The sequence below is a fragment of the Bombina bombina genome, chromosome 12, assembly GCF_027579735.1.
Source record: "Bombina bombina isolate aBomBom1 chromosome 12, aBomBom1.pri, whole genome shotgun sequence".
Lineage (NCBI taxonomy): Eukaryota > Metazoa > Chordata > Amphibia > Anura > Bombinatoridae > Bombina > Bombina bombina.
The window spans coordinates 120,426,609-120,452,063 of record NC_069510.1 but is presented as its reverse complement, the minus strand read 5'-3'; the positions used below and the strand labels follow the sequence as shown (position 1 = coordinate 120,452,063).

The window sequence follows — 25,455 nt, the reverse complement described above, 5'->3', positions numbered from 1 at the left end:
GTGAACACAAAGCCAGGTGTGTGCACGTGTACTAGAGGTTGTACTCACTGAACACAAAGCCAGGTGTGTGCACGTGTACTAGAGGTTGTACTCACTGAACACAAAGCCAGGTGTGTGCACGTGTACTAGAGGTTGTACTCACTGAACACAAAGCCAGGTGTGTGCACGTGTACTAGAGATTGTACTCACTGAACACAAAGCCAGGTGTGTGTGCAGGTGTACTAGAGATTGTACTCACTGAACACAAAGCCAGGTGTGTGCACGTGTACTAGAGGTTGTACTCACTGAACACAAAGCCAGGTGTGTGCACGTGTACTAGAGGTTGTACTCCCTGAACACAAAGCCAGGTGTGTGCACGTGTACTAGAGATTGTACTCCCTGAACACAAAGCCAAGTGTGTGCACGTGTACTAGAAGTTGTACTCAGTGAACACAAAGCCAGGTGTGTGCACGTGTACTAGAGGTTGTACTCAGTGAACACAAAGCCAGGTGTGTGCACGTGTACTAGAGGTTGTACTCACTGAACACAAAGCCAGGTGTGTGCACGTGTACTAGAGGTTGTACTCACTGAACACAAAGCCAGGTGTGTGCACGTGTACTAGAGGTTGTACTCACTGAACACAAAGCCAGGTGTGTGCACGTGTACTAGAGATTGTACTCACTGAACACAAAGCCAGGTGTGTGTGCAGGTGTACTAGAGATTGTACTCACTGAACACAAAGCCAGGTGTGTGCACGTGTACTAGAGGTTGTACTCACTGAACACAAAGCCAGGTGTGTGCACGTGTACTAGAGGTTCCAGGTGTGTGTGCAGGTGTACTAGAGATTGTACTCACTGAACACAAAGCCAGGTGTGTGCACGTGTACTAGAGGTTCCAGGTGTGTGTGCACGTGCACTAGAGGTTGTACTCACAGAACACAAAGCCAGGTGTGTGCACGTGTACTAGAGGTGCCAGGTGTGTTTGCACATGCACTAGAGGTTGTACTCACTGAACACAAAGCCAGGAGCATATAATTCTGGGTTTCCTGCACATTTGATGCATACTACCACTATACTTTGTCTTCCAGCTGTGTACTGCAGAGATGTTTAACCAGTCGCAGCAGTTCCATCAGCTAATGCAGCTTCAGCATCTTCTACAGCAGCAGCAGCAGCAGCAGCAGCACCCAGCAGCGCATCACCAAGCAGCGCATCACCCAGCAGCGCATCACCACACTTTACCCAGGTGAGATCCCACCGCCTGCAGTTTCTTCCTTTAGTTGTGCCAGCATTTTGTCACCAGTTCTCATGCTGTATTTCTCTGCCAACAGGGTGATGCCCGCGCCAGTTCAGCACCAGCCCCCCCAGCAGATGATGAATTTTCATGCAGCTAATCCTGCCAGGCTTCTCAATACTCACCCTATGGTACAGCGTGCTCTGCTCATGCAGCACATGCAGGGTAATTATCTTCTACATTTAGACTTCATACTAAAATATATACAGGTACAATTCCCCAAATCCAAAATTGTTCCAAACTCCAGACTTTTTCATTAATATATATTTATATATTTTAAAAAAAATGCAAGCCCCCCATGTGTCTCTTGGTTGTAAAATACAAACGCAACTGTTTATTATTACCTGCTGATTACAGTACTTATGATACTATGTATACAAACTACCTATAGTAGTAGTGACTTAAAATATCTTATTGTTATCATGAGGTCAGGGGAGGTTGTTACACACATGACAATCTCATATGAGACACATTTATCTGTTAATTGTTTGTAAATATATATCATCCAATAATCAAACTCTTGGTTTAAACCACAGAAAAAATGTATTGCTGTGCTTTAAATCCAGAGAGTTTGATTACTGTGTGCCTGTATTTTCTGCACCCTGGTAATTTGATTTATGGTGAGTGGGAGTGCACTATTTACCAAGTTTGTTTGTTTATTTATATATTATTTAGTGTATCGCTTTAAGCGCCAGACCAGCAGGTAGAGTTGATATATTTTTTTGTTTGTTGTATTTCTGTGTAAGTCAGCTTATTTACTTCTAGCGCTTGAGCTAATAAAGATTATTTGATGCAGGTAACTTACGAGGTATGAGCGTGGCAGCTCCTCCAATGCCACATTTCTTCCCTGCGGCTGCAAGACAGTCCATCCTAGGTACCCCACCTATGGGAGTCACTGTGAAGCCACCTCGTATGGGCTTTCCTGGAATGCCTTTCCCGCAAGCTCACCGTATGTATCAGAAGGTGAGATAAAGCATTGTGACGAGAGGTGCTTGTGTCATGGGCTGTCTAGTATAAAATTCTGTCACTGCTAAACTGTTAAACACTTGTGCATCCAGCAAGTTCCTGTTCTGTTTAAAGGGACACTGAACCCAAATTTTTTCTTTCGTGATTCATATAGAGCATGTAATTTTAAGCAACTTTCTAATTTACTCCTATTATCAATTTTTCTTCGTTGTCTTGCTATCTTTATTTGAAAAAGAAGGCATCTAGGCTTTTTTTCTATCAGCACTCTTGACAGAACTTTTTTATTGGTGGATGAATTTATCCACCAATCAGCAAGAACAACCCAGGTTGTTCACCAAAAATGGTCCGGCATCTAAACTTACATTCTTGCATTTAAAATAAAGATACCAAGAGAATGAAGAAAACATTTGGGTTCAGTGTCCCTTTAAGGATACGACTGGAGTAGAGAGCAGCACCATACGTGTGTATGCTGTAGTTACTTGTATGTGTGTGCACAACTATACAGGGTTAAAGGCTTTACAACTGCAAAACAATCAGATCATTTTTGTTTCTAAACATGTGTTTCACTATATAATGTCTTTAACTCCTGGGAGTGTATTCCCTAGACACGCTACTTATTTAGTAAAACTGTATTTCTTTTTAATGACACGATGAGTCCACGGATCATCTTAATTACTAATGGGATATTCACCTCCTGGTCAGCAGGAGGCGGCAAAGAGCACCACAGCAAAGCTGTTAAATATCACCTCCCTTCACTCCCAACCCAGTCATTCTCTTTGCCTACGTTAGTGTTAGGAAGTGGTAAGGTTAGGTGTTAGAAAAGATTCTTCAATCAAGAGTTTATTATTTTTAAAGTGGTACAAGATTGTGCTGCTTTGTCCTGGGGTGTGGCCATAGTCCATATCAGTCTCTTCAGTAGAGCAGTGGTGGCTTTAGAGCAATGAAAACTGGTGGGACATAATTCTCACTGCGCCTCTCATAGATTTCATGCTGCCCTAATTGTGAAGATCTGAGGGAAAATACTCAGTCTCTTTTATTCCACAGGCCTATGGGAGGGAGAGGACCTCTCAAGCCGGGTGAGATGCCTTGCTATCGGGCATTGGTCAGGTAAGTGCTTACTTTATTCTGGAGAGGTGACACAGTTTCACATATCAGAAAAAGTGGGCACTATTTTTGCTTGAAGGAAGGAAAAGGGCTCTTTGGTCAGTAAGCTCTTTATTTTCTAGTGGGACTTTCTGAAGGAGATTATTAGGCAACCTAGCAGGCACTGGGGCTGGGGATGCTGCGTAGTTAAACTTTTTTTGGCGGTTCCACTGAACTCCCGGCGGTTTTACTTGTATAATACCGACCGGGAGATTGTTAATAGAGACACCCACAAGGGGCGGGGCTTAGTGTGACAAGATTCCTAGAGTTGCGCGCCATTTCTATTCCATCTACGGAGGTGACTCAGCTACAGGCCGACTAGAAACGCTTGGTTTTATAAGAACAAGCGTTTCTAGGAGCGTTTTCGTACATCGTTTTCCTGCTGCTCTTCGAATCATCTCCTTTACTAGTGGGACTTTTATCCGGTGTTGTGGGCAGGTAGGCACCTCCGCAGACAGCTGAGGTGTAGAGGTTTTTTGTCTAAGTATAGTTTTTACCACATTCTGCGGTTTATAGTAAAAACGTTACAGTTTAAATCTTAAAGTGACAGTAACGTTAAAGGTAGGTACATATACAACAGCATTTCGCTGGTCAGGAGATGTAAATAACAACTATGTGTCCTTTGCATGGGTGATATATAACAGATTGCTAACCAGGTTGTGTTATAATTACATAGATCAGGGGTGTCCAAACTTTGCTCTCCGGAGGTTTTGGAACTACATTTCCCATGATGCTCAGCTAGATAAAATGCTGGCTGAGGATCATCGGAAATGTAGTTCCAAAACCTCTGGAGAGCAAAGTTTGGACACCCCTGACATAGATCATTGCATGTACTATTTTAAATTACATAAGATATTATCAGTGTTAGATAAATAAAAAGTAAGTTCAGTCTACGAAAGGTAATGGTTCCTGCAGAGAAAAAACATGTATATTTTTATTTGATAGGCTACAAAGGTGGTCTCCTGTCTAGTTAGGAGTTATGGGGTATCATTTCAAATTTGTCGGTAAAGAGTGCTAGACGTCTGTGGGTTTGAGGGGAGTGTAAGGGTGCCAGCTCTGGGTGCTTTTTGTCAAGTTTAATTGTATTAAAATATTCACTTTTGTATTGCTAGTTCTATTCATTAACAGTAATAATGGACCATGAATCCTTGCAAAATGTCACCTGCACTTTATGCTTTGATGCCAATGTGGAACCACCAATCCCTTTTTGTTCTTCTTGTATTGAGAGGACTATAAGTTGCAGGGATAACATTTTTCCTGAGCCAACATTCTCTAAGGAGGATGCGGGTCAGGAATCTAATGACAATGTTCAATTTATGCCGCAGCTTTCTCCACAAGCGTCCCAAATTTTTTCGCCCTCACATGCAGTGCCCTGCGTTTCCTTGGTGGCTCCAATTGGGGTTACTTTAAAAGACATCGTTTCTCTCATGTCTTCTACAATTTCAGATGCGTTCTCTGCTTTTCCAATGTTGCAGGGAAAGCGTAAGAGGAAAATCACACATTCAGTAAGCAAGGTTTCTGACGCAGTTGTTGCTGTTTTGGAGGTCCCCTCCCAGAAGCCTGGAGAGGAGGATACCATAGTAGCATGTGAAGGTGAAATTTCAGATTCGGACAGTGTAATTCCTCTTGCTGATACTGAAGTGGTATCTTTCAGGTTTAAGCTAGAACACCTCAGTCTGTTACTTAAGGAGGTTTTAGCTACATTAGACGACATCGACTCCACTGTAGTTGTTGTTCATAAGAAATCTAGTAAGCTGAACAAATATTTTGAGGTTCCTTCCACTACAGATGTGTTTCTGGTCCCTGACCGAGCTTCTGAGATCATTGCTAAGGAGTGGGAGAGACCGGGTATACCTTTTTCTCCATCTCCTATATTTAAAAAGATGTTTCCCATAGCCAACTCTATTAAGGAGGCTTGGCAAACAGTTCTCAAGGTGGAAGGAGCCGTTTCCACCTTAGCTAAGAGAACTACTATTCCCATAGAGGATAGTTGTGCTTTCAAAGATCCTATGGACAAGAAATTAGAGAGTCTACTCAAAAAGATGTATGTACACCAGGGCTTACAATGGCAGCCAGCTGTGTGCATTGCTACCGTCACAAGTGCAGCGGCATATTGGTTTGATGCGTTGTCTGATGCTCTCAAGACATAAACTTCTCTGGATGGAATCCAGGATAGAATAAAAGCTCTTAAACTGGCTAATTCCTTTATTACGGATGCTTTCCTTCAAGTTATCAAACTGGGAGCAAAGATTTCGGGTTTCTCTATTCTAGCTCACAGAGCCTTATGGTTAAAACCTTGGTCTGTGGATGTGTCCTCTAAGTCTAAGCTTCTAGCTATTCCTTACAAGGGGAAGACCTTGTTTGGACCTGTCTTGACGTAAATTATCTCTGATATCTCGGGAGGTAAAGGTCATCTCCCTCAGGATAAGAGAAACAAACAAAAAGGAAGACAGAGTAATTTTCGTTCCTTTCTACCGCTTCCAAGCAGGAACAATCTAAACCTGCATGGAGACCCAATCAGTCTTGGAATAAGGGAGAACAATCCAAAAAGCCTGCTATTGAATCAAAGACAGCATGAAGGGCATGCCCCCTATCCGGGACCGGATCTTGTAGGGGGCAGACTTTCCTTCTTCGCTCAGGCTTGGGTTCGAGATGTTCAGGATCCCTGCGCCATATAAATAGTGTCCCAGGGATACAAATTAGAGTTCAAAAGTTTTCCTCCCAGAGGCAGGTTTTTACTGTCAAGATTATCTGCAGACCAGACAAAAAGAGAGGCGTTCTTACTCTGTGTAGGAGATCTCTCAGACCTGGGAGTGATTGTTCCCGTCCCAATACAGGAACAGGGTCTGGGTTATTATTCCAATCTGTTCGTGGTTCCCAAAAATGAGGGATCCTTCAGACCAATTTTAGATCTCAAGAGTCTAAACAAATTTCTCAGGGTACCGTCCTTCAAGATGGAAACTATTCGTTCCATTCTTCCTTTGATCCAAGGGGGTCAATTTATGACAACAGTGGATTTGAAGAACGCGTACCTGCATGTTCCCATTCACAGGGATCATCACAAATTCCTAAGGTTTGCCTTTCTGGACAAAAACTTCCAGTTCGTGGCTCTTCCTTTCGGTCTTGCCACAGCTCCCAGAATTTTCACAAAGGTTCTGGGATCGCTGTTGGCGGTGCTTCGGTTACAGCGCATCGCAGTGGCGCCCTATCTTGACGACATCCTAGTTCAGGCACCATCCTTACAACAAGCAAGATCCCACACAGGCATGGTGTTATCCTTCCTGCGATCTCACGGGTGGAAGGTAAATTTGGAAAAGAGTTCCTTAGTCCCAAATACAAGGGTAACTTTCTTGGGAACCATAATAGATTCCCTATCAATGAAGATTTTTCTGACGGAAGTCAGGAAATCAAAGATTATCAATACTTGTCTAGTCCTTCAGTCCACTCCTCGGCCATCAGTGGCTCAGTGCATGGAGGTAATCAGGCTGATGGTGGCGGCAATGGACATCATCCTGTTTGCTCGGTTTCACCTCAGACCTCTGCAGTTAAGCATGCTCAGGCAATGGAACAGATATTATATGGATTTGTCTCCTCTAATACTACTGGTGCAGGAGACGAGGGATTCCCTTCAATGGTGGTTGTCTCTGGATCATCTCTCTCCCAGGGAACCTGCTTTCGCAGACCATCTTGTGTGATTGTGAGAAAAGACGCCAGCCTTTTAGGGCGGGGAGCAGTATGGTGCTCCCTAAAGGCACAGGGAGTTTGGACTCAGTCAGAGTCTGTTCTTCCTATAAACATTCTGGAGCTGAGAGCGATCTTCAATGCTCGCCTGGCCCCAGTTAGCCTCGGTCCAGTTTATCAGGTTCCAGTCGGACAATACAACTTCAGTGGCTTACATCAATCATCAGGGAGGAACAAGGAGTTCCTTAGCGATGACAGAGGTAATCAAAATAATTCAGTGGGCGGAGGCCCATTCTTGCTGCCTGTCGGCGATCCACATCCCAGGAGTGGACAACTGGGAGGCGGACTTCCTGAGCAGGCAGACCTTTCATTCGGGGGATTGGGAACTCCACCCGGAAGTGTTCTCCAGCCTGATTCTCAAGTGGGGTCAGCCAGAATTAGATCTCATGTCATCTCGACAGAATGCCAAGCTCCTGAGATACGGATAGAGGTCCAGGGACCCCCAGGCGGAAATGATAGATGCTCTGGCGGTTCCTTCGACCTTCAGTCTAGCATACCTATTTCCCCCGTTTGCTCTTCTTCCTCGGGTCATTGCTCGAATCAAGCAGGAGAGGCCATCGGTGATCCTCATTGCACCGGCTTGGCCTAGCAGGATTTGGTATGCAGATCTGGTGGACATGTCATCTCTGCCACCTTGGAGACTTCCGTTGAGGAAGGACCTTCTAATACAGGGGCCCTTCCTTCACCCAAATCTAGTTTCTCTGAAGAAGACTGCTTGGAGATTGAACGCTTAATTTTATCCAAGCAGGGTTTTTCTGACTCGGTCATAGAGACCATGATTCAGGCTCGTAAGCCTGTAACTAGAAATATTTACCATAAGATATGGCGTAAATATCTGTACTGGTGTGAATCCAAGGGTTACTGATGGAGTAGAGTTAGGATTCCTAGAATTTTGTCTTTTCTCCAAGAGGGTTTGGAGAAAGGATTATAGACTAGTTCCCTAAAGGGTCAAATCTCTGCCTTATCTATTTTGTTACACAAACGTCTGGCAGATGTTCCCGATGTACAAGCATTTTGTCAGGCCTGTGTTCAAAGCAGTTACTCCTCCATGGAGTCTGAATTTAGTTCTCAGAGTTCTTCAGGGGGCTCCGTTTGAGCCTATGCATTCCTTAGCTATTAAATTGTTATCTTGGAAAGTTTTATTGTTGTTAAGTTGTTGCTATTTCTTCTGCTCGCAGTGTGTCAGAGCTCTCGGCATTGCAGTATGAGTCCCCTTACCTTATTTTTCATTCTGATAAGGTAGTTTTACGTACTAAATCAGGATTTCTTCCTAAAGTAGTTTCTGATCGGAACATTAATCAGGAGTTTGTTGTTCCTTCTTTGTGTCCTAACCCTACTTTTTAGAAGGAACGGCTTCTGCACAGTTTAGACGTGGTTCGTGCTTTAAAGTTTTACCTGCAGGCGACTAAGGATTTTCGTCAGTCTTCTGCATTTTTTGTAGTTTTCTCAGGAAAACGTAAGGGACAGAAAGCTACGGCTGCTTCTTTCTTTTTTGGCTGAAGAGTATCATACGTTTTGCATATGAGACTGCTGGCCAGCAGCCTCCAGAGAGAGTTACGGCTCATTGCACGAGGGCTGTTGCTTCCTCATGGGCATTCAAGAATGAAGCTTCGGTGGAACAGATTTGCAAGGCTGCAACTTGGTCCTCTCTCCACACTTTTTAAAAATTCTACAAATTTGACACTTTTGCCTCGACTGAGGCCGCTTTTGGGAGAAAGGTTCTTCAAGCAGTGGTGCCTTTCCGTTTAGGTTCCCTGTCTTGTCCCTCCTGTATCATCTGTGTACTCTAGCTTGGGTATTGATTCCCATTAGTAATTAAGATGATCCGTGGACTCATCGTGTCATTAAAAAGAAAAGAAAATTTATGCTTACCTGATAAATTTTATTTCTTTTTTGACACGATGAGTCCACAGCCCGCCCTGTTTTTTGTATGAGACAGGTTGTTGGTTATTATAAACTTCAGACACCTCTGCACCTTGTTACTTCCTTTCTCTCCTTTACTTCGGTCGAATGACTGGGTTGGGAGTGAAGGGAGGTGATATTTAACAGCTATGCTGTGGTGCTCTTTGCCGCCTCCTGCTGACCAGGAGGTGAATATCCCATTAGTAATTAAGATGATCCGTGGACTCATCGTGTCAAAAAATAAATAAATTTATCAGGTAAACATAAATTTTCTTTTTATACATTCTACAGAATGCTATGTGTTTAGTAAAGTTATATTTTATACATTCCACAGACGCTACGTGTTTAGTAAAGTTGTATTTTATACATTCTAAAGACACACTATGTGTTTCGTAAAGCTGTATTTCTTTCCATAAGGCAGGGAGAGTCCACAACTTCATTCCTTACTGTTGGGGAAATACAACACATGGCCATTAGGGGGAGGCAAAGACACCCCAGCCAAAGGCTTAAATATCACTCCCACTTCCCCAATCCTCCCAGTCTTTCTTTTCCTTTCATCACTAGAGGAGGTGTAAGAGAAGTGCCAGAAGATTCAGATAGTCCTGTAATAGGTATGTTCCCTTCAAGAGAGGACTGGGGTTTCAAGTAATCATATAAACCTCTCAGTGAGAGTATTGATGAGAGTTAGAGTCTGGAGATGCAGGGAAAGTTTTTCTGCGAAACCACCCAGGCTGTTAGCTAATAACTCCTGAGCAATCAGTGTTGACGAGTTTCACTGCTTGCTTTTAATCACTCAGGTCCCTTTCAGAGCGTCGCTAGAAGGCTGTCACTCTTGAGGCTCTATCTGTTTCACAGCATGGATCCTAGAGGGTAAGTGATTAATGTCTCCTTTAGAGAGATTATTGGGAACAGTTATGGGGATTTTTATGTTCTTCATTAGGTTTGTGCTTATAAGACTGTGTGCTTTTGGCTTGGGAACAGACAGGTTTCACTTTCGTTTTTGGGCTCATAAGACTGCGTGCTTTTGGCTTGGGAACCGACAGGTTTCATTTTCGTTTTTGAGTGTTGCGCAGCTCATATTAGCTTAACACACTTTTGCATAGCAGAGGAAGACCCCGTCTTGCGCACCACATGAACGGGTGCGGCCTCTTTCATTTCCTTGCGATCCTGCTGCAGACAGCACTCCTGAGGAGAGCGTTTCACTAATCATTTGTCTGGGTCTAGGAGGTGGTGAGTGCCCCAGCCATTGGGATTATAAAGGTGTCTGTTTATATTAAAAGCACTTGTTTTTTGTAACGTTTTTTTATACCTTTTGTGGAATTACATACCAAAGCTATGGAGGACTCTGATACTACGTTAGAGGTTTCCACTCCTTCTATAGTGAATAATACTACCTGTTTATATTCTGAAGAGGTTGTGGTTTGCCCGTCTGCTCAATTTTGTTCCAATTGCCTAAGCACTGATTTAAAGTCTAAGAAGGGAGCTACGTCTGCCAATACCCATAGAGCAATTAGTCCCTCTGAGCCATCAACCTCTCAGGATTCTATGACCCAAGAGATTTCTGCCCTGTCTACTCAAATCGCTTCACATGCAGTTCCCCGTGGCACAGCTAATTCTTCATCTGGAGGGGGCCTTATACCTGCAGACTTTACCACGCAGCTACAATCGGCGGTGTCTGCAGCCCTGAGTGCCCTACCTATCTCTGGGAAACGTAAGAGAAAGGTTAAACATAGTTCTCCTGACTTAGTCATCTAAATTCCTATCGTTTCTAGCCTTTATGTCTCAGCTACCCAAGGATGAGTTAACCTCTAGCGTCAAAGGTTTCAGAGGCTAAGCTAGACAGGGTCTACGAATGGGAAAGAATCGGAACTACCTTTTCTCCCTCAGCAAATTTTAAGAAATTGTTCCCGGTCCCTGACTCTCAAATAGAATTGTGGGGTTCCATACCTATGGTGGATGTCGCCATTTTGACGCTAGCTAAGGCGTACTACTATCCCCCTTGAGGATAGTTAGTCCTTTAGAGAGCCTATGGACAAGAGGTTGGAAACTTTCCTGAGGAGAATGTTCCAACACACAGGATCTTTATTACAACCTGCGGCAGCAGTACCCGCAGTGGCAGGAGCAGCTACCTACTGGTGCGACTCTCTGTCTGAACTTATTAAGGTGTAATCTCCCCTTGAGAATATTCAGGAAAAAATTAAGGCATTAAGAATTGCTAACTCCTTGATCTGTGATGCGAATATGCAAATTATTCCCCTGAACGCACAGGCTTCAGGTTTTGTGGTTCAAGTCTGCCAGGCTCTCTGGTTCAAGTCTTGGTCTGCGGATATGACTTCTAAATCCAGGTTACTTTCTCTCACCTTCTAGGGGAAGATCTTATTCGGACCAGGTCTGGACTCCATCATTTCCACGGTTACCGGGGGGAAAGGAGCCTTCCTGCCACAGGATAAGAAGAACAGACCTAAGGGACGACAGTCGTCAAATTTTCGTTCGGACAAGTCCCAACAATCTCAATCCTTATCCAAGCCCGGGCAGCCCAAGAGTACTTGGAAGCTGGCTCAATTCTAGAACAAGTCCAAACAGACAATGAACCCTGCCGATAACAAGTCGGCATGAAGGGGCGGCCCCCGATCCGGGATCAGATTGAGTAGGGGGCAGATTTGTCACTTTTCTCAAACGCTTGGTTTCAGAATGTTCAGGACCCTTGGGTTCTGGAGGTCGTATATCAGGGATACCGGATAGGATTCAAGTCCCATCCGCCCAGGGGCAGATTACTTCTCTCCAGACTGTCTACAAAACCAGAGAAGAGGACTGCCTTTTTAGGTTGCGTACGGGACCTAGTCTCTTTAGGAGTAATTGTCCCAGTACCTGCATCAGAAAGAGGTCTGCGGTTCTATTCAAACCTCTTTGTGGTTCCCAAGAAGGAGGGAACTTTTCGTCCAATTCTGGACTTGAAGTGCCTAAACAAATTTCTAAATGTCCCATCCTTCAAGATGGAGACAATAAGATCAAACCTTCCTCTGGTTCAGGAAGGACAGTTTATGACTAACATAGACCGGAAGGATGCATACCTTCACGTTCCGATACACAGGGAAATTTTTCAGTTCCTTAGGTTTGCATTTCTGGACCAACACTTTCAGTTCATAGAACTTCCTTTTGGCTTAGCTACTGCTCCAAGGGAGCACTCGTAATTCCTTCTAAGTGTTCTTTGGTCACATGGATGGAAGATAAACTTGGAAAAGAGTTCTTACTCCACATACCAGGGTGAGTTTTGTGGGTACAGTTATAGACTCGGTATCCATGAAGATCTTTCTAATGGATAAGAGACGTTGCAAGCTTACATCAGCTTGCCTTGCCCTCCAGGCCTCCCTAAGTCCTTCGGTGGCTCAGTGTATTGAGGTGATTGTCCTCATGGTGTCTTGTATGGACATCATTCCCTTTGCCAGATTCCATCTCAGACCCTTACATCTATGCATTCTGAGATAATGGAACAGAGACCATTTAGACCTGTCCCAACAGATAATACTGGAGAGCCTGTCGAGATTCGCTCTCTTGGTGGCTCTGTCAAGATCACCTGTCCCAAGGCACGTGCTTCTTGAGACAGTCCTCGGAGATTGTGACTACAGACGCAAGTCTATCCAGCTAGGGAGCCGTTTGGAGTGCCAGGAAGGCACAGGGTCTGTGGACTCAGGAGAAGTCCACGTTGCCGATCAATATCTTGGAACTTTGGGCAATATTCAGTGCCCTGAAGACTTGGCCCCTTCTTTATCAGATTCCAATCGGACAATATAATTTCGATAGCCTACATCAACCTTCAGGGAGGAACAAGGAGTTCCTTAGCGATGAGAGAGGTTTCTCAGATCCTGGAATGGACAGAGACCCACAACTGTATGCTGTCAGCGATCCACATTCCGGGTGTGCACAACTGGGAAGCAGACTTCCTCAGCAGACAATATTTTCACCCGGGGGAATGGTCTTTCCACCCCGAGGTAGTTGCAGAGATATGCTCCAGATGGGGGATGCCAGAGATGGACCTCATGGCCTCCCATCTAAATGCCAAAGTACCCAGGTACGGGTCGAGATAGAGGGATCGTCAAGCAGAACTAATAGATGCTCTAGCAGTTCCCTGGAGGTTTAGACTCGTATATCTATTTCCCCCATTACCTCTTCTTCCTCGTGCGGTGGCTCGGATCAAGCAGGAGTGAGCACCAGTGATTCTAATTGTTTCATCCTGGCCTCAAAGGACTTGGTTCGTGGATCTGGTGGGGATGTCCTCATCTCGTCCATGGAGGTTACCCTGTCGCAAGGACCTGCTACTACAGGGTCCCTTCCTACATCAAAATCTAGATTCTCTGAGGCTGACTACGTGGAGATTGAACGCTTAGTCTTAGCCAAGAGAGCTTTTTCTGAGAGTGTTATTGACACTTTGATTCAAGTTTGTAAGCCGGTTACTTGATGCATCTACCATAAGGTGTGGCTGACTTATCTGCACTGGTGTGAAGTGTGGTTTTTCTTGGCATAAGGTTAAGGTTGCCAGAATTTTATTCTTTCTCCGGGATGGACTGGAGAAGGGTCTATCTGCTTGTTCACTGAAGGGACAGCTATCGGCATTGTTGGTTTTGCTGCACAAGAGATTAGCTGAGCTTCTGGATGTGCAGTCCTTTGTTAAGGCCCTGACTAGGATCAGGCCTGTGTTTAGAAGGGTGGCTCCGCCTTGGAGTCTCCTCCTTATTCTTTGTGTGTTGCAGCAGGCTCCGTTTGAGCCAATCCAAACTGTTATCCTGGAAGGTTCTGTTTCTGTTGGCTATTGCCTCTGCACGCAGGGTCTCTGAGATTTCTGCCTTGCAATGTGATCCCCCTTACCTTGTTTTTCACGCCGATAAGGCGGTTTTACATACTAATTTTGTTTTCCTTCCTAAGGTGGTGTAAGATCGGAACATTAATCAAGAGATTGTTGTTCCTTCCTTATGTCCCAATCCTTCCTCAGTGAAGGAACGTTTGCTTCACAATCTAGATGTGGTTCGTGCATTGAAATTTTATCTTAAGGCTACTAAGGAGTTCAGACAATCTTCATCTTTGTTTGTCATCTATGCAGGTAAACGTAGGGGTTAGAAGGCCACTACGGCTTCCTTGTCTTTTTGGTTAAGGAGTGTCATCCGCCTAGCTTATGAGACAGTGGGACAACAGCCTCCTGAGAGGATTATTCCACTAGAGCAGTAGCTTCTTCCTGGGCTTTTAAGAACGAGGTCTACCTGGTCCATACTTTTTCATGTTTGTTGGGAGAAAGGTTTTGCAGGCTGTGGTGCCCTAAGATTAGGGTCTGCCTCCTTTTTGTTCCCCCCCTATTATTCCTTCAGTGTCCTCTGGAGCTTCGGTATGGTTTTGCCAACAGTAAGGAATGAAGTCATGGACTCTCCCTGCCTTATGGAAAGAAAGCAAAATTTATGCTTACCAGATAAATTCCTTTCTTTCCTGGCAGGGAGAGTCCACGACCCTGCCTGTAAAATATTTTGTTTGGCCGCTCCCTTTTTATACTTTCTTCTGGCACCTTTTATACCCTGATGTTTCTCCTACTTTTCCTTGTTCCCTTGGCGAAATGTCTGGGAGGATAGGTGATGTGGGAGGGATATTTAAGCCTTTGGCTGGGGTGTCTTTGCCTCCTCCTGGTGGCCAGGTGTTGTATTTCCCAACAGTAAGGAATGAAGTCGTGGTAAGCATAAATTTTGTTTTTATACATTGTACAGACACTACAGTGGATATAAAAAGTCTACACACCCCTGATAAAATGTCAGGTTTCTGTGATGTAACACAGATTACATCACATAACTTTTTCCACCTTTAATTTGACCTATAAACTGTACAACTCATTTAAAAAACAAACTTAAATCTTTTAGGTAGAGGAAGAAAAAATATAAAAATAAAATATGTTTGCATAAGTGTGAACACCCTTAAACTAATACTTTGTTGAAGCACCTTTTGATTTTATTACAGCACTCAGTCTTTTTGGGTATGAGTCTATCCGCATGGCACATTTTGACTTGGCAAGATTTGCCCACTCATCTTTGCAAAAACACTCCAAATCTGTCAGATTGCGAGGGCATCTCCTGTGCACAGCCCTCTTCAGATCACCCCACAGATTTTCAATCAGATTCAGATCTGGGCTCTGGCTGGGCCATTGCAAAACTTTAATCTTCTTCTGGTGAAGCCATTCTTTTGTTGATTTGGATGTATGCTTTGGGTCATTGTCATGCTGAAAGATGAAGTTCCTCTTCATGTTCAGCTTTCTAGCAGAAGCCTGAAGGTTTTGTGCTAATATTGACTGGTATTTGGAACTGTTCATAATTCACTCTAGCTTAACTAAGGCCCCAGTTCCAGCTGAAGAAAAACAGCACCAAAGCATGATGCTGCCACCACCGTGCTTCACTGTGGGTATGGTGTTCTTTTGGTGATGTGCAGTGTTGTTTTTGCGCCAAACATATCTTTTGGAGTTATGGCCAAAAAGTTCAACCTTGGTTTCATCAGACCATAATACCTTTTCCCACATGCTTTTGGGAGACTTCAGATGTGTTTTTGCAAAATGTAGCCTGGCTTGGATGTTTTTCTTCGTAAGAAAAGGCTTTCGTCTTGCCACTCTACCCCATAACCCAGACATATGACAAATACGTGAGATTGTTGTCACATGTACCACACAGCCAGTACTTGCCAGATATTCCTGCAGCTCCTTTATTGTTGCTGTAGGCCTCTTGGTAGCCTCCCAGACCAGTTTTCTTCTCGTCTTTTCATCAATTTTGGAGGGACGTCCAGTTCTTGGTAATGTCACTGTTGCACCATATTGTCTCCACTTGATGATGATTGTCTTCACTGTGTTCCATGGTAATTCTTGGAAATTATTTTGTACCCTTCTCCTGACTGATACCTTTGAACAATGAGATCCCTCTGATTCTTTGGAAGCTCTCTGTGGACCATGGCTTTTGCCGTGGAATGCGACTAAGAAAATTTCAGGAAAGACCAACTAGAGCAGCTGAACTTAATTTGGGATTAATCAGAGGCACTTTAAATGATGGCAGGTGTATGCTGAGTCCTATTTAACATGATTTTGAATGTGATTGCTTAATTCTTAACACAGCTACACATTATTTTAGTTTTTTTTGTTTTCTTCCCTCCACCTAAACAATTTCAGTTTGTTTTTCAATTGAGTTGTGTAGTTTATAGGTCACATTTAAGGTGGAAAAAGTTCTGAAATGATTTTTCTTTGTCTAATTTTTTTACATCACAGAAAACTGACATTTTACCAGGGGTGTGTAGACTTTTTATATCCACTGTACGTGTTTAGTAAAGCTGTATTTTATACATTCTACAGACACGCTACGTGTTTAGTAAAGCTGTATTTTATACATTCTACAGACACGCTACGTGTTTAGTAAAGCTGTATTTTATACATTCTACAGACACGCTACGTGTTTAGTAAAGCTGTATTTTATACATTCTACAGACACGCTACGTGTTTAGTAAAGCTGTATTTTATACATTCTACAGACATGCTATGTGTTTAGTAAAGCTGTATTTTATACATTCTACAGACATGCTACGTATTTAGTAAAGGTGTATTCTAAACATTCTACAGACACGCTACGTGTTTAGTAAAGCTGTATTTTATACATTCTACAGACGCTACGTGTTTAGTAAAGCTATATTTTATACATTCTACAGACCCAATATGTGTAGTAAAGCTGTATTTTCTTTCCCATGGCATGGAGAGTCCTCAAATCCATTCGAATTACTAGTGGGAATTCAACTCCTGGCCACCAGGAGGAGGCAAAGAACACCTCAGCAAAGCTTTAAGTATTCTCCTACTTCCCACAATCCCCCAGCCATTCTTTGCCTTGTACATCAGGAGGATGTGCGAAGATGGTGGCTGAAGATATTTAATCCTTTAATGATTAGTTTCCCTGCAAGCAAGGATTGGGGCAATGCTGTGTCCACATAATCCTCTTTAGTAAGAGTTGTGGTGGCTTTTAGCATTTGGAAGACGGCAAGGTAGTCCTTGCTTCTCTTCCAACATTTATGCTACCCCTATATAGAAATTCAGGGTTGGTTACTCATATTCTTTTTCTTCACGTCCCTGTCAGATGTCGGCTGAGTCTGTCATACCTGAGAAGCTATTCCTGCCCTGCAGCTATATTCCACAGGTAAGTGCTTTTTACCTTCTAGGTTAGAAGGATATGGCACTTCTGGGGGTTAATCCTTAGTGGAAGTCTGGGGATAATATCCCTTCACATTGGGGATTATATTTGGGCAGCAGGTCCAGGGCACTATTCTGCTTGGGAGATTTAAAGGGTGTAAACAATGTTGTAAAGCTGGCTCTTGAGGGGTTAATTGGGTTTATATAATCCCCTTTATTACTAGGGGCTCTACCTGTTAATTGGACTGTGGCTCAGGGGACAATAATTATCTTTATTTGTAAAAAATATATTATAGAAGATTTTAACTGATCAATCTAATTTTTGATCAGAAAAGCAAGGGATTTCAGCACTTAAAAAAAGATGTGCAAATATTTTGCTATCCCAGTGTATTATCGACATAGAGAACCCACATCAAGAAAAAGTCGCCAGAGCCACAAAGTGTGCAGTGAAAACAGCAATCAAGTTATAAGTTACAATAAGAGAAATATTAAGTTGCTAGCAAGTCTTTAAGAAACTAAATCACTACACAGTAAACAAGGGATACCTTTAAAAAGTATATAAGATGTTATCTATCACAAGGCAAATTATTCAAAGCACATTATATAAATGCAGATCACAAAAATAAAATATATTGAAGAAAACCAGCACTGTATAACAATCTTATAGATAAAAGATGGAAAATCAACACACATACTACAAGTTAAGAATGTCCTCTATTTGCATATGTGATAAAGCTTTGATCTTTGTTTGCCAAATTCAAAAGTGCGGTGTTAAAACATTAGATGCAGACATGCATAATATATCAGACTTAAGACGGCATGTATCACAGTCACTGAGGATACTGGAGTATGAGGAAGTCTTTCCTGAATTATAAGCAAACAAATATTCTCTTGAAACAAATTGCTGTATTGCAAAGATACACCACCACTTATGCTTACCACCGCTAGCTCACATTAATTCTTCTGAGCCTCCTGGCTAGTGGTAGCATTCAAGTGGTGCAGAGACGCCATAAATCCACAACCTATTACTTGATATATCGCTGTGCGTAGCCCATCGACTTTACGCTTCTCAGCTGATGAAACAATGGTATATCCACTGAGTAACGCGTTGCTTTTAAATAAACTCCTTTTAACTGGAACTATCATTTTATTGTATACTTTATATACAATCTCAGCAGCACTTTTTATCACCTTTTATTGCCTAATTGGCAACCTTTTGCACTGCCTTCCAGCCTGTCTGGCTAAACTGTTTGCACATTCAGCTAATTGAGCTGACACCCTGCAGGAATTTTTTCTACAGAACTGTGTTGATGCTGTGTTGGGGATCTGTTTCCACTCAAGCTTCCTGAAATAACCAGGGTTTGTCTCGCTGGGGGGGACCGGTGTGCCCCAGCTCGCCTCACGCACCACTGGTGGTGCCTGCAAACACGTGAGTTGCCATTTGTCTGCTTCTTGCAGCATTTCACTTGTCCTAACATACTCACCCTATTTAGCGCCTCCATTTCTCCTTTCTCATATATCCACCTTAGCCAAGAGAACCACTATTTCTCTAGAGGATATTACCTCCTTTAAGGATCCTATGGATAGGAAACTGGAAGGTTACTTAAGAAAGATGTTTCTTCACCAGGGTCTACAATGGCAACCTGTTGCTAGTATTGTGGCGGTCGCTGGTGCGGCCTTGTACTGGTGTAACTCCTCCTTCTCGGATCTGATTTCGGAGGAGACTACAATAGAGGAGATCCAAGACAGGATCAAGGCTTTATAGCTGGCTAATACCTTTATATGTGATGCCAGCATGAAAGTAGTCTGTTTGGGTGCAAAGATTTCTATCTTGCAGTGCTCTGTGGCTAAAGTCTTAGTCTGCTAACATGGTATCCAAGTCTAAACTTCTGTCTCTTCCCTTGAAGGGTAAGACTTTATTTGGTCCTGGTCTGGCTGAAATAATTTCTACCGTCACAGGTGGAAAGGGAGCTTTTCTGCCACAGGATAAGAAGGTTAGACCTAAAGGTCGCCAAACTTCTAATTTTCGTTCCTTTCACAACTTGAAGGGACAAAAAGCCTCTTCTTCCAAACATGAGCAACACCAAAACCTCATGAAGGTCTTACCAGCCTTAGAATAAGGGTAAGCAATCCAAGAAGCCTTCCTCTGAGAACAAATCAGCATGAAGGGTCCGCCCCTGATCAAATCTCGGATCAAGTAGAGCGCAGGCTTTCCTTCTTTCAGCAGGCTTGGATTTGCGATGTCCCCAATCCTTGGGCAGTGGATGTAGTCTCCCAGGGATACAGGATTAGATTTAAATCTTGTCCTCGCAGAGGCAGATTTCCCCTGTCAAGATTATCTGCAAACCAGATAATGAGAGAGGCTTTCTTAAACTGTGCCAAGGATCTCGCTTCTCTAGGAATGATTATCCCAGTTTCTCTGGCGGAACAGGGTCAAGGATTCTATTCCAACCTATTCGTGGTTCCCAAGAAAGAGGTAACTTTTGGACCCATTTTAGACCTCAAGTGTCTCAACAAATTTCTCAAGGTTCCGTCCTTCAAAATGGAGACTATACGTTTTATTCTCCCTTGTTGTTGAAGATGGTCAGTTCATGACTACTACCGAACATTTCCAATACCTGCAGTTTGTTTTTTTGGACAAACAGTTACTTACAATTTGTAGCCCTACCTTTCGGCCTCGCCACTGCCCCTCGAATCTTTACAAAGGTTCTAGGGGCTCTTCTTGCAGTGGCCAGATCTCAAGGCATTGCGGTGGCACCATACCTGGACGATATCTTGGTTCAGGCACCATCTCTTCATTTAGCAAGATCCCATACGGATTCTCTGTTGTTGATTCTCCGCTCTCACGGGTGGAAGGTGAATCTGGAAAAGAGTTCCTTGGTGCCAAATACCAGGGTATGTTTTTTGGAGACGATCATAGACTCAATATCCATGAAGATTTTCTTGACGGAGGTCAGAAATATCAAACTTCTTGCTTGCTGCCTATCTTTCTTTTTAGTCCATCAGTGGCGCTGTGTATGGAAGTCATTGATCTAATGGTGGCTTCCATGAACATTTATTTCTTTTGCTCATTTTCTTCTGAGACCTCTACAGATATGCATGCTCAGACAATGGAACAGAGACCACTCGGACCTCTCTCAGAGGATTGTCTAAGACATCCGGACGAGAGATTCCCTATCCTGGTGGCTCTCTCAGGACCATCTGTCCCAGGGCACATGCTTACTGAGACCATCTTCGGAGATTGTGACTACGGATGCCAGCCTTTCAGGCTGGGGAGCAGTTTGGGGTTCATGGGACTTCGGTCTAATTTACCTGTTTCCTCCGTTTGCCCTCCTTCCTCGGGTGATAGCACGTATCAAACAGGAGCGGGCTTCAGTGATTCTGATTGCTCCAGCTTGGCCTCACAGAATTTGGTTTGCGGATCTGGTGAAGATGTCGTCCTGTCCCCTGTGGAAATTGCCTCTGACATTCTACTTCAGGGTCCTTTTCTACATCCAAACCTAGATTTCTAGACCTAGACGAGGTTTTTCAGAGAATGTTATTGATGCCAGCTCGTAAGCCGGTAACTAGCAGATTTACCATAAGTTGTGGCGTACATAACTAAAATGGTGCGAATCTAGGGGTTTCCCTTGGAGTCAGGTGAGGGTTCCCCGCATTGTCTTTTCTTCAGGAGGGCCTGGAGAAGGGCTTGTCAGTCAGTACTCTGAAGGGCCAGATCTCTGCCTTTTCGATTCTTTTGCATAAACGTCTGGCCGACTTACCAGATGTTCAATCTTTTGTTCAGGCCTTGGTCAGAACCAGGGCTGTGTTTAAACCTGTTGCTCCTCCTTGGAGCCTTAATCTTGTTCTTAGGGTTCTGCAGCAGGCTCAGTTTGAGCCTATGCACTCTGTTGATATTAAGTTATTGTCTTGGAAAGATTTGTCTCTTCTAGCTATTTCTTCTGCTCATAGAGTCTCAGAGCTTTCGGCTCTACAGTGTGACCCTCTTATCTTATTTTCCATGCGGATAAGACGGTCCTTCGTATCAAATTGGGATTTCTTCCTAAGGTGGTTTCGGACCACAATATCAATCAGGAAATTGCCGTTCCTTCATTCTGTTATAATCCTTCTTCTCATAACATCTGTTACATAACCTGGATGTAGTGCGTGCTTTGAAGTTCTATCTGCAGGCTATTAGGGATTTTCGGCAATCTACTGCCCTTTTTGTTGTGTTTTCTGGTAAACGTAAGGGCCAAAAGGCCACTTCTTCTACTCTTTCTTTTTGGTTGAGAAGATCATTCGGTTGGCCTATGAGACAGCTGGACAACAGCCCCCTTGAGAGGATTACGGCTCATTCCGCTAGGGCTATCTCTTCTTCTTGGGGATTTAAAAATGAGGCTTCTGTGGAACAAATCTGCAAGGAGGCCACTTGGTCTTTGTTGAATACTTTTTCCAAATTCTACAAATTCAATGTTTTTGCCTCTGCTGAGGCTTCTTTTGGGAGGAAGGTTCTTCAAGCGGTGGTGCCTTCTCTTTAGGTCTGCCTGTCTTGTTCTCCCTCCCTTTGCATTCTGTGTCCTCTAGCTTGGGTATTGGTTCCCACTAGTAATTAGAATGGATTTGTGGACTCTCCATGCCATTGGACAGAAAACAAAATCTATGCTTACCTGATAAATTCTTTTCTTTCCTGGCATGGAGAGTCCACGACCCGCCCTTAATTTAAATTTTGAGACGGCTTTTGTCTTTTTCTAAACTTCAGGCAACGCTATACCCTTTGTGTCCTCTTCTCTTTCCATATTCCTTCGGCTGAATGACTGGGGGATTGTGGGAAGTAGGAGGATTCTTAAAGCTTTGCTGGGGTGTTCTTTGCCTCCTCCTGGTGGCCAGGAGTTGAATTCCCACTAGTAATTATAATGGATTTGGGGACTCTCCATGCCAGGAAAGAAAATAATTTATCAGGTAAGCATAAATTTAGTTTTATACATTCTACAGACATGCTACGTGTTTAGTAAAGCTGCATTTTATACATTCTACAATGTTATATGTTTTTTTTTTATCACTTTTATTTAATGTCCAGATCCATCGCATACATAGGAAACACTATTACTGTAATGAGAGTCCACATAACAAGAAGAGTTAACAAAATGCCACACACTGCAACTGCAGAGCAGGACAATAATGCTAACATATTTGATTTCCGTGTATAGATGGGGATCTAATTTTTCTTTTCTTTTTTTAAATAACAAAAGAAAATAAACACACAACAAAAATAATACTAACCCCACATTTTTTCTTTCATGATTCAGATAGAGCATGCAATTTTAAGCAACTTTCTAATTCACTCCTATTATCATTTTTTCATTGTTTTCATGTTATCTTGATTTGAAAAAGCAGTAATAAAAGGTTAGGAGCCGGCCCATTTTTTAGTTCAGCACCTGAGTAGCGCTTGCTGATTGGTTTGCTACATTTAGCCACAAATCAGCAAGTGCTACCCATGTGCTGAACAAAAAATGGTCTGGCTCTAAAGCTTACAGTACTGCTTTTTCAAATCAAGATAGCATGAGAACAAAGAAAAATTGATAATAGGAGTAAATTAGAAAGGTGCTTAAAATCTCATGCTCTATCTGAATCATGAAAGAAAAACAATGGGTTTAGTATCCCTTTAAGCTAAGGTTGGAGCCATGACATTTCTAGAAATAATCTCTTAGTACAGCAATATTTGTCTTGAAAGAAGATATTATAATAACAAGTTCTTTGTTCTACATGCTGTGATGGAGATTTAGGTTCCGAGGTTCCATAAATTAATATGAACTATAACACATAAGTAAATATAATAAGACTAATTATCTAAAACTAGTTCCAGTCATTGGTAAGACTTCTTCGATGCATTCTACAATGTTAGAGAAAAATACAAAGAATGTCTGTATTCTCCATCTGCACATAGGATCACTACAGGGGCTATGACCGTAAGCGGGAAAGTGAACAGAGCAACGCCATTAAATCTACAGGAACTAGCGATCAGAAGCTAGACAAAGGCGAAGCGGAGCTCCCACCTTCAGCATCTGAAGCCGATGAGATCGGGAGCTGCTCTGGAGGTGAGTATTTAGCAGATCGTAAAGCAGACTGCGCACAAACATCTGAGTACATAAAGCCTAAACCCTCCTCTAAGAATGTCACACCATGTGATCGGTAAAAAATATCTTGGCTTGTATTTTATTTTAATTGCATTATATTTTTAATATCAAGGTTTTAAAATAAAAAACTATATTCCGATATGTATTTATAGAAAGAAAACTATTTCACTAGTTAGACAATTACATTTATTTTATAGAACAAAAATGATAAAAAGCTGACATTTTATAAAAATGAAGTACAGAGATTTTTGTTTAGTGCAGAACGCTTGTATTGTGTCTGTTTCATACAATGAGTGAATGAGACAACTGTACACTGGGCATTAAGATGTCTGCACACTGTAGCATGAAGCAGTCAGCCCTCCTTAGGCCGGTTCTGGGAGCTATTGTAGCGTTAGTACAAGGATGAGATTGTGTTTCAGAATCACAATATTATTTAGAAATGGAACTTACTTTTCGTGCAACTATATAAAATATTTTTTTTGAAGTGATTATAATCTTGAATGACAGAAAATTGTAGGATTTTGCTTTGCCTTTAAAGCAATAGGGGAGCACGGTCTAACTAAGGCGCACATTAAATACAGCTTAAAACACAAGTGTTACACACAGTCTAGTTCCTTTTATACACACGGTCTCAGTATAATACACACATAGTCTAGTTCCCTTATACACACGGTCTCAGTATAATACACACACAGTCTAGTTCCTTTTATACACATGGTCTCAGTATAATACACACACAGTCTAGTTCCCTTATACACACGGTCTCAGTATAATACACACACAGTCTAGTTCCTTTTATACACACAGTCTCAGTATAATACACACACAGTCTAGTTCCCTTATACACACGGTCTCAGTATAATACACACACAGTCTAGTTCCTTTTATACACACGGTCTCAGTATAATACACACACAGTCTAGTTCCCTTATACACACGGTCTCAGTATAATACACACATAGTCTAGTTCCCTTATACACACGGTCTCAGTATAATACACACACAGTCTAGTTCCTTTTATACACACAGTCTCAGTATAATACACACACAGTCTAGTTCCTTTATGCACACGGTCTCAGTATAATACACACACAGTCTCCTGCGTTACACACAGTCTAGTTCCCTTATGCACACGGTCTCAGTATAATACACACACGGTCTCCTACGTTACACACAGTCTTGTTCCCTTATGCACACGGTCTCAGTATAATACACACACAGTCTTGTTCCCTTATGCACACGGTCTCAGTATAATACACACACAGTCTCCTGCGTTACACACAGTCTAGTTCCCTTATGCACACGGTCTCAGTATAATACACACAGTCTCCTGCGTTACACACAGTCTAGTTCCCTTATGCACACGGTCTCAGTATAATACACACACAGTCTTGTTCCCTTATGCACACGGTCTCCGTATAATACACACACAGTCTCCTGCGTTACACACAGTCTAGTTCCCTTATGCACACGGTCTCAGTATAATACAAACACGGTCTCCTACGTTACACACAGTCTTGTTCCCTTATGCACACGGTCTCAGTATAATACACACACAGTCTTGTTCCCTTATGCACACGGTCTCCGTATAATACACACACAGTCTCCTGCGTTACACACGGTCTAGTTCCCTTATACACACGGTCTCAATATAATACACACACAGTCTAGTTCCTTTTATACACACGGTCTCAGTATAATACACACACAGTCTTGTTCCCTTATGCACACGGTCTCAGTATAATACACACACAGTCTAGTTCCCTTATACACACGGTCTCAGTATAATACACACACGGTCTCAGTATAATACACACACAGTCTTGTCCCCTTATGCACACGGTCTCAGTATAATTCACACACATTCTTGTTCCCTTATGCACACGGTCTCAGTATAATACACACACAGTCTAGTTCCCTTATACACACGGTCTCAGTATAATACACACACAGTCTAGTTCCCTTATACACACGGTCTCAGTATAATACACACACGGTCTAGTTCCCTTATACACACGGTCTCAATATAATACACACACAGTCTAGTTCCTTTTATACACACGGTCTCAGTATAATACACACACAGTCTTGTTCCCTTATGCACACGGTCTCAGTATAATACACACACAGTCTAGTTCC

General features: G+C 42.8%; 1 protein-coding gene across 1 annotated transcript in view; it reads left to right on the top strand.

Moving 5' to 3' along the window:
- CIZ1 (CDKN1A interacting zinc finger protein 1) overlaps positions 1 to 25,455 on the top strand; it is a 177,227-nt gene that overhangs the window by 27,984 nt on the left and 123,788 nt on the right. Inside the window, exons 2-5 of the mRNA XM_053695793.1 lie at positions 1,067 to 1,221; positions 1,307 to 1,434; positions 2,066 to 2,232; positions 23,127 to 23,277. Of these exons, the coding sequence (XP_053551768.1) occupies positions 1,082 to 1,221; positions 1,307 to 1,434; positions 2,066 to 2,232; positions 23,127 to 23,277 (586 nt within the window). The 5' untranslated portion in view covers positions 1,067 to 1,081. The remainder of the gene's footprint in view (positions 1 to 1,066; positions 1,222 to 1,306; positions 1,435 to 2,065; positions 2,233 to 23,126; positions 23,278 to 25,455) is intronic.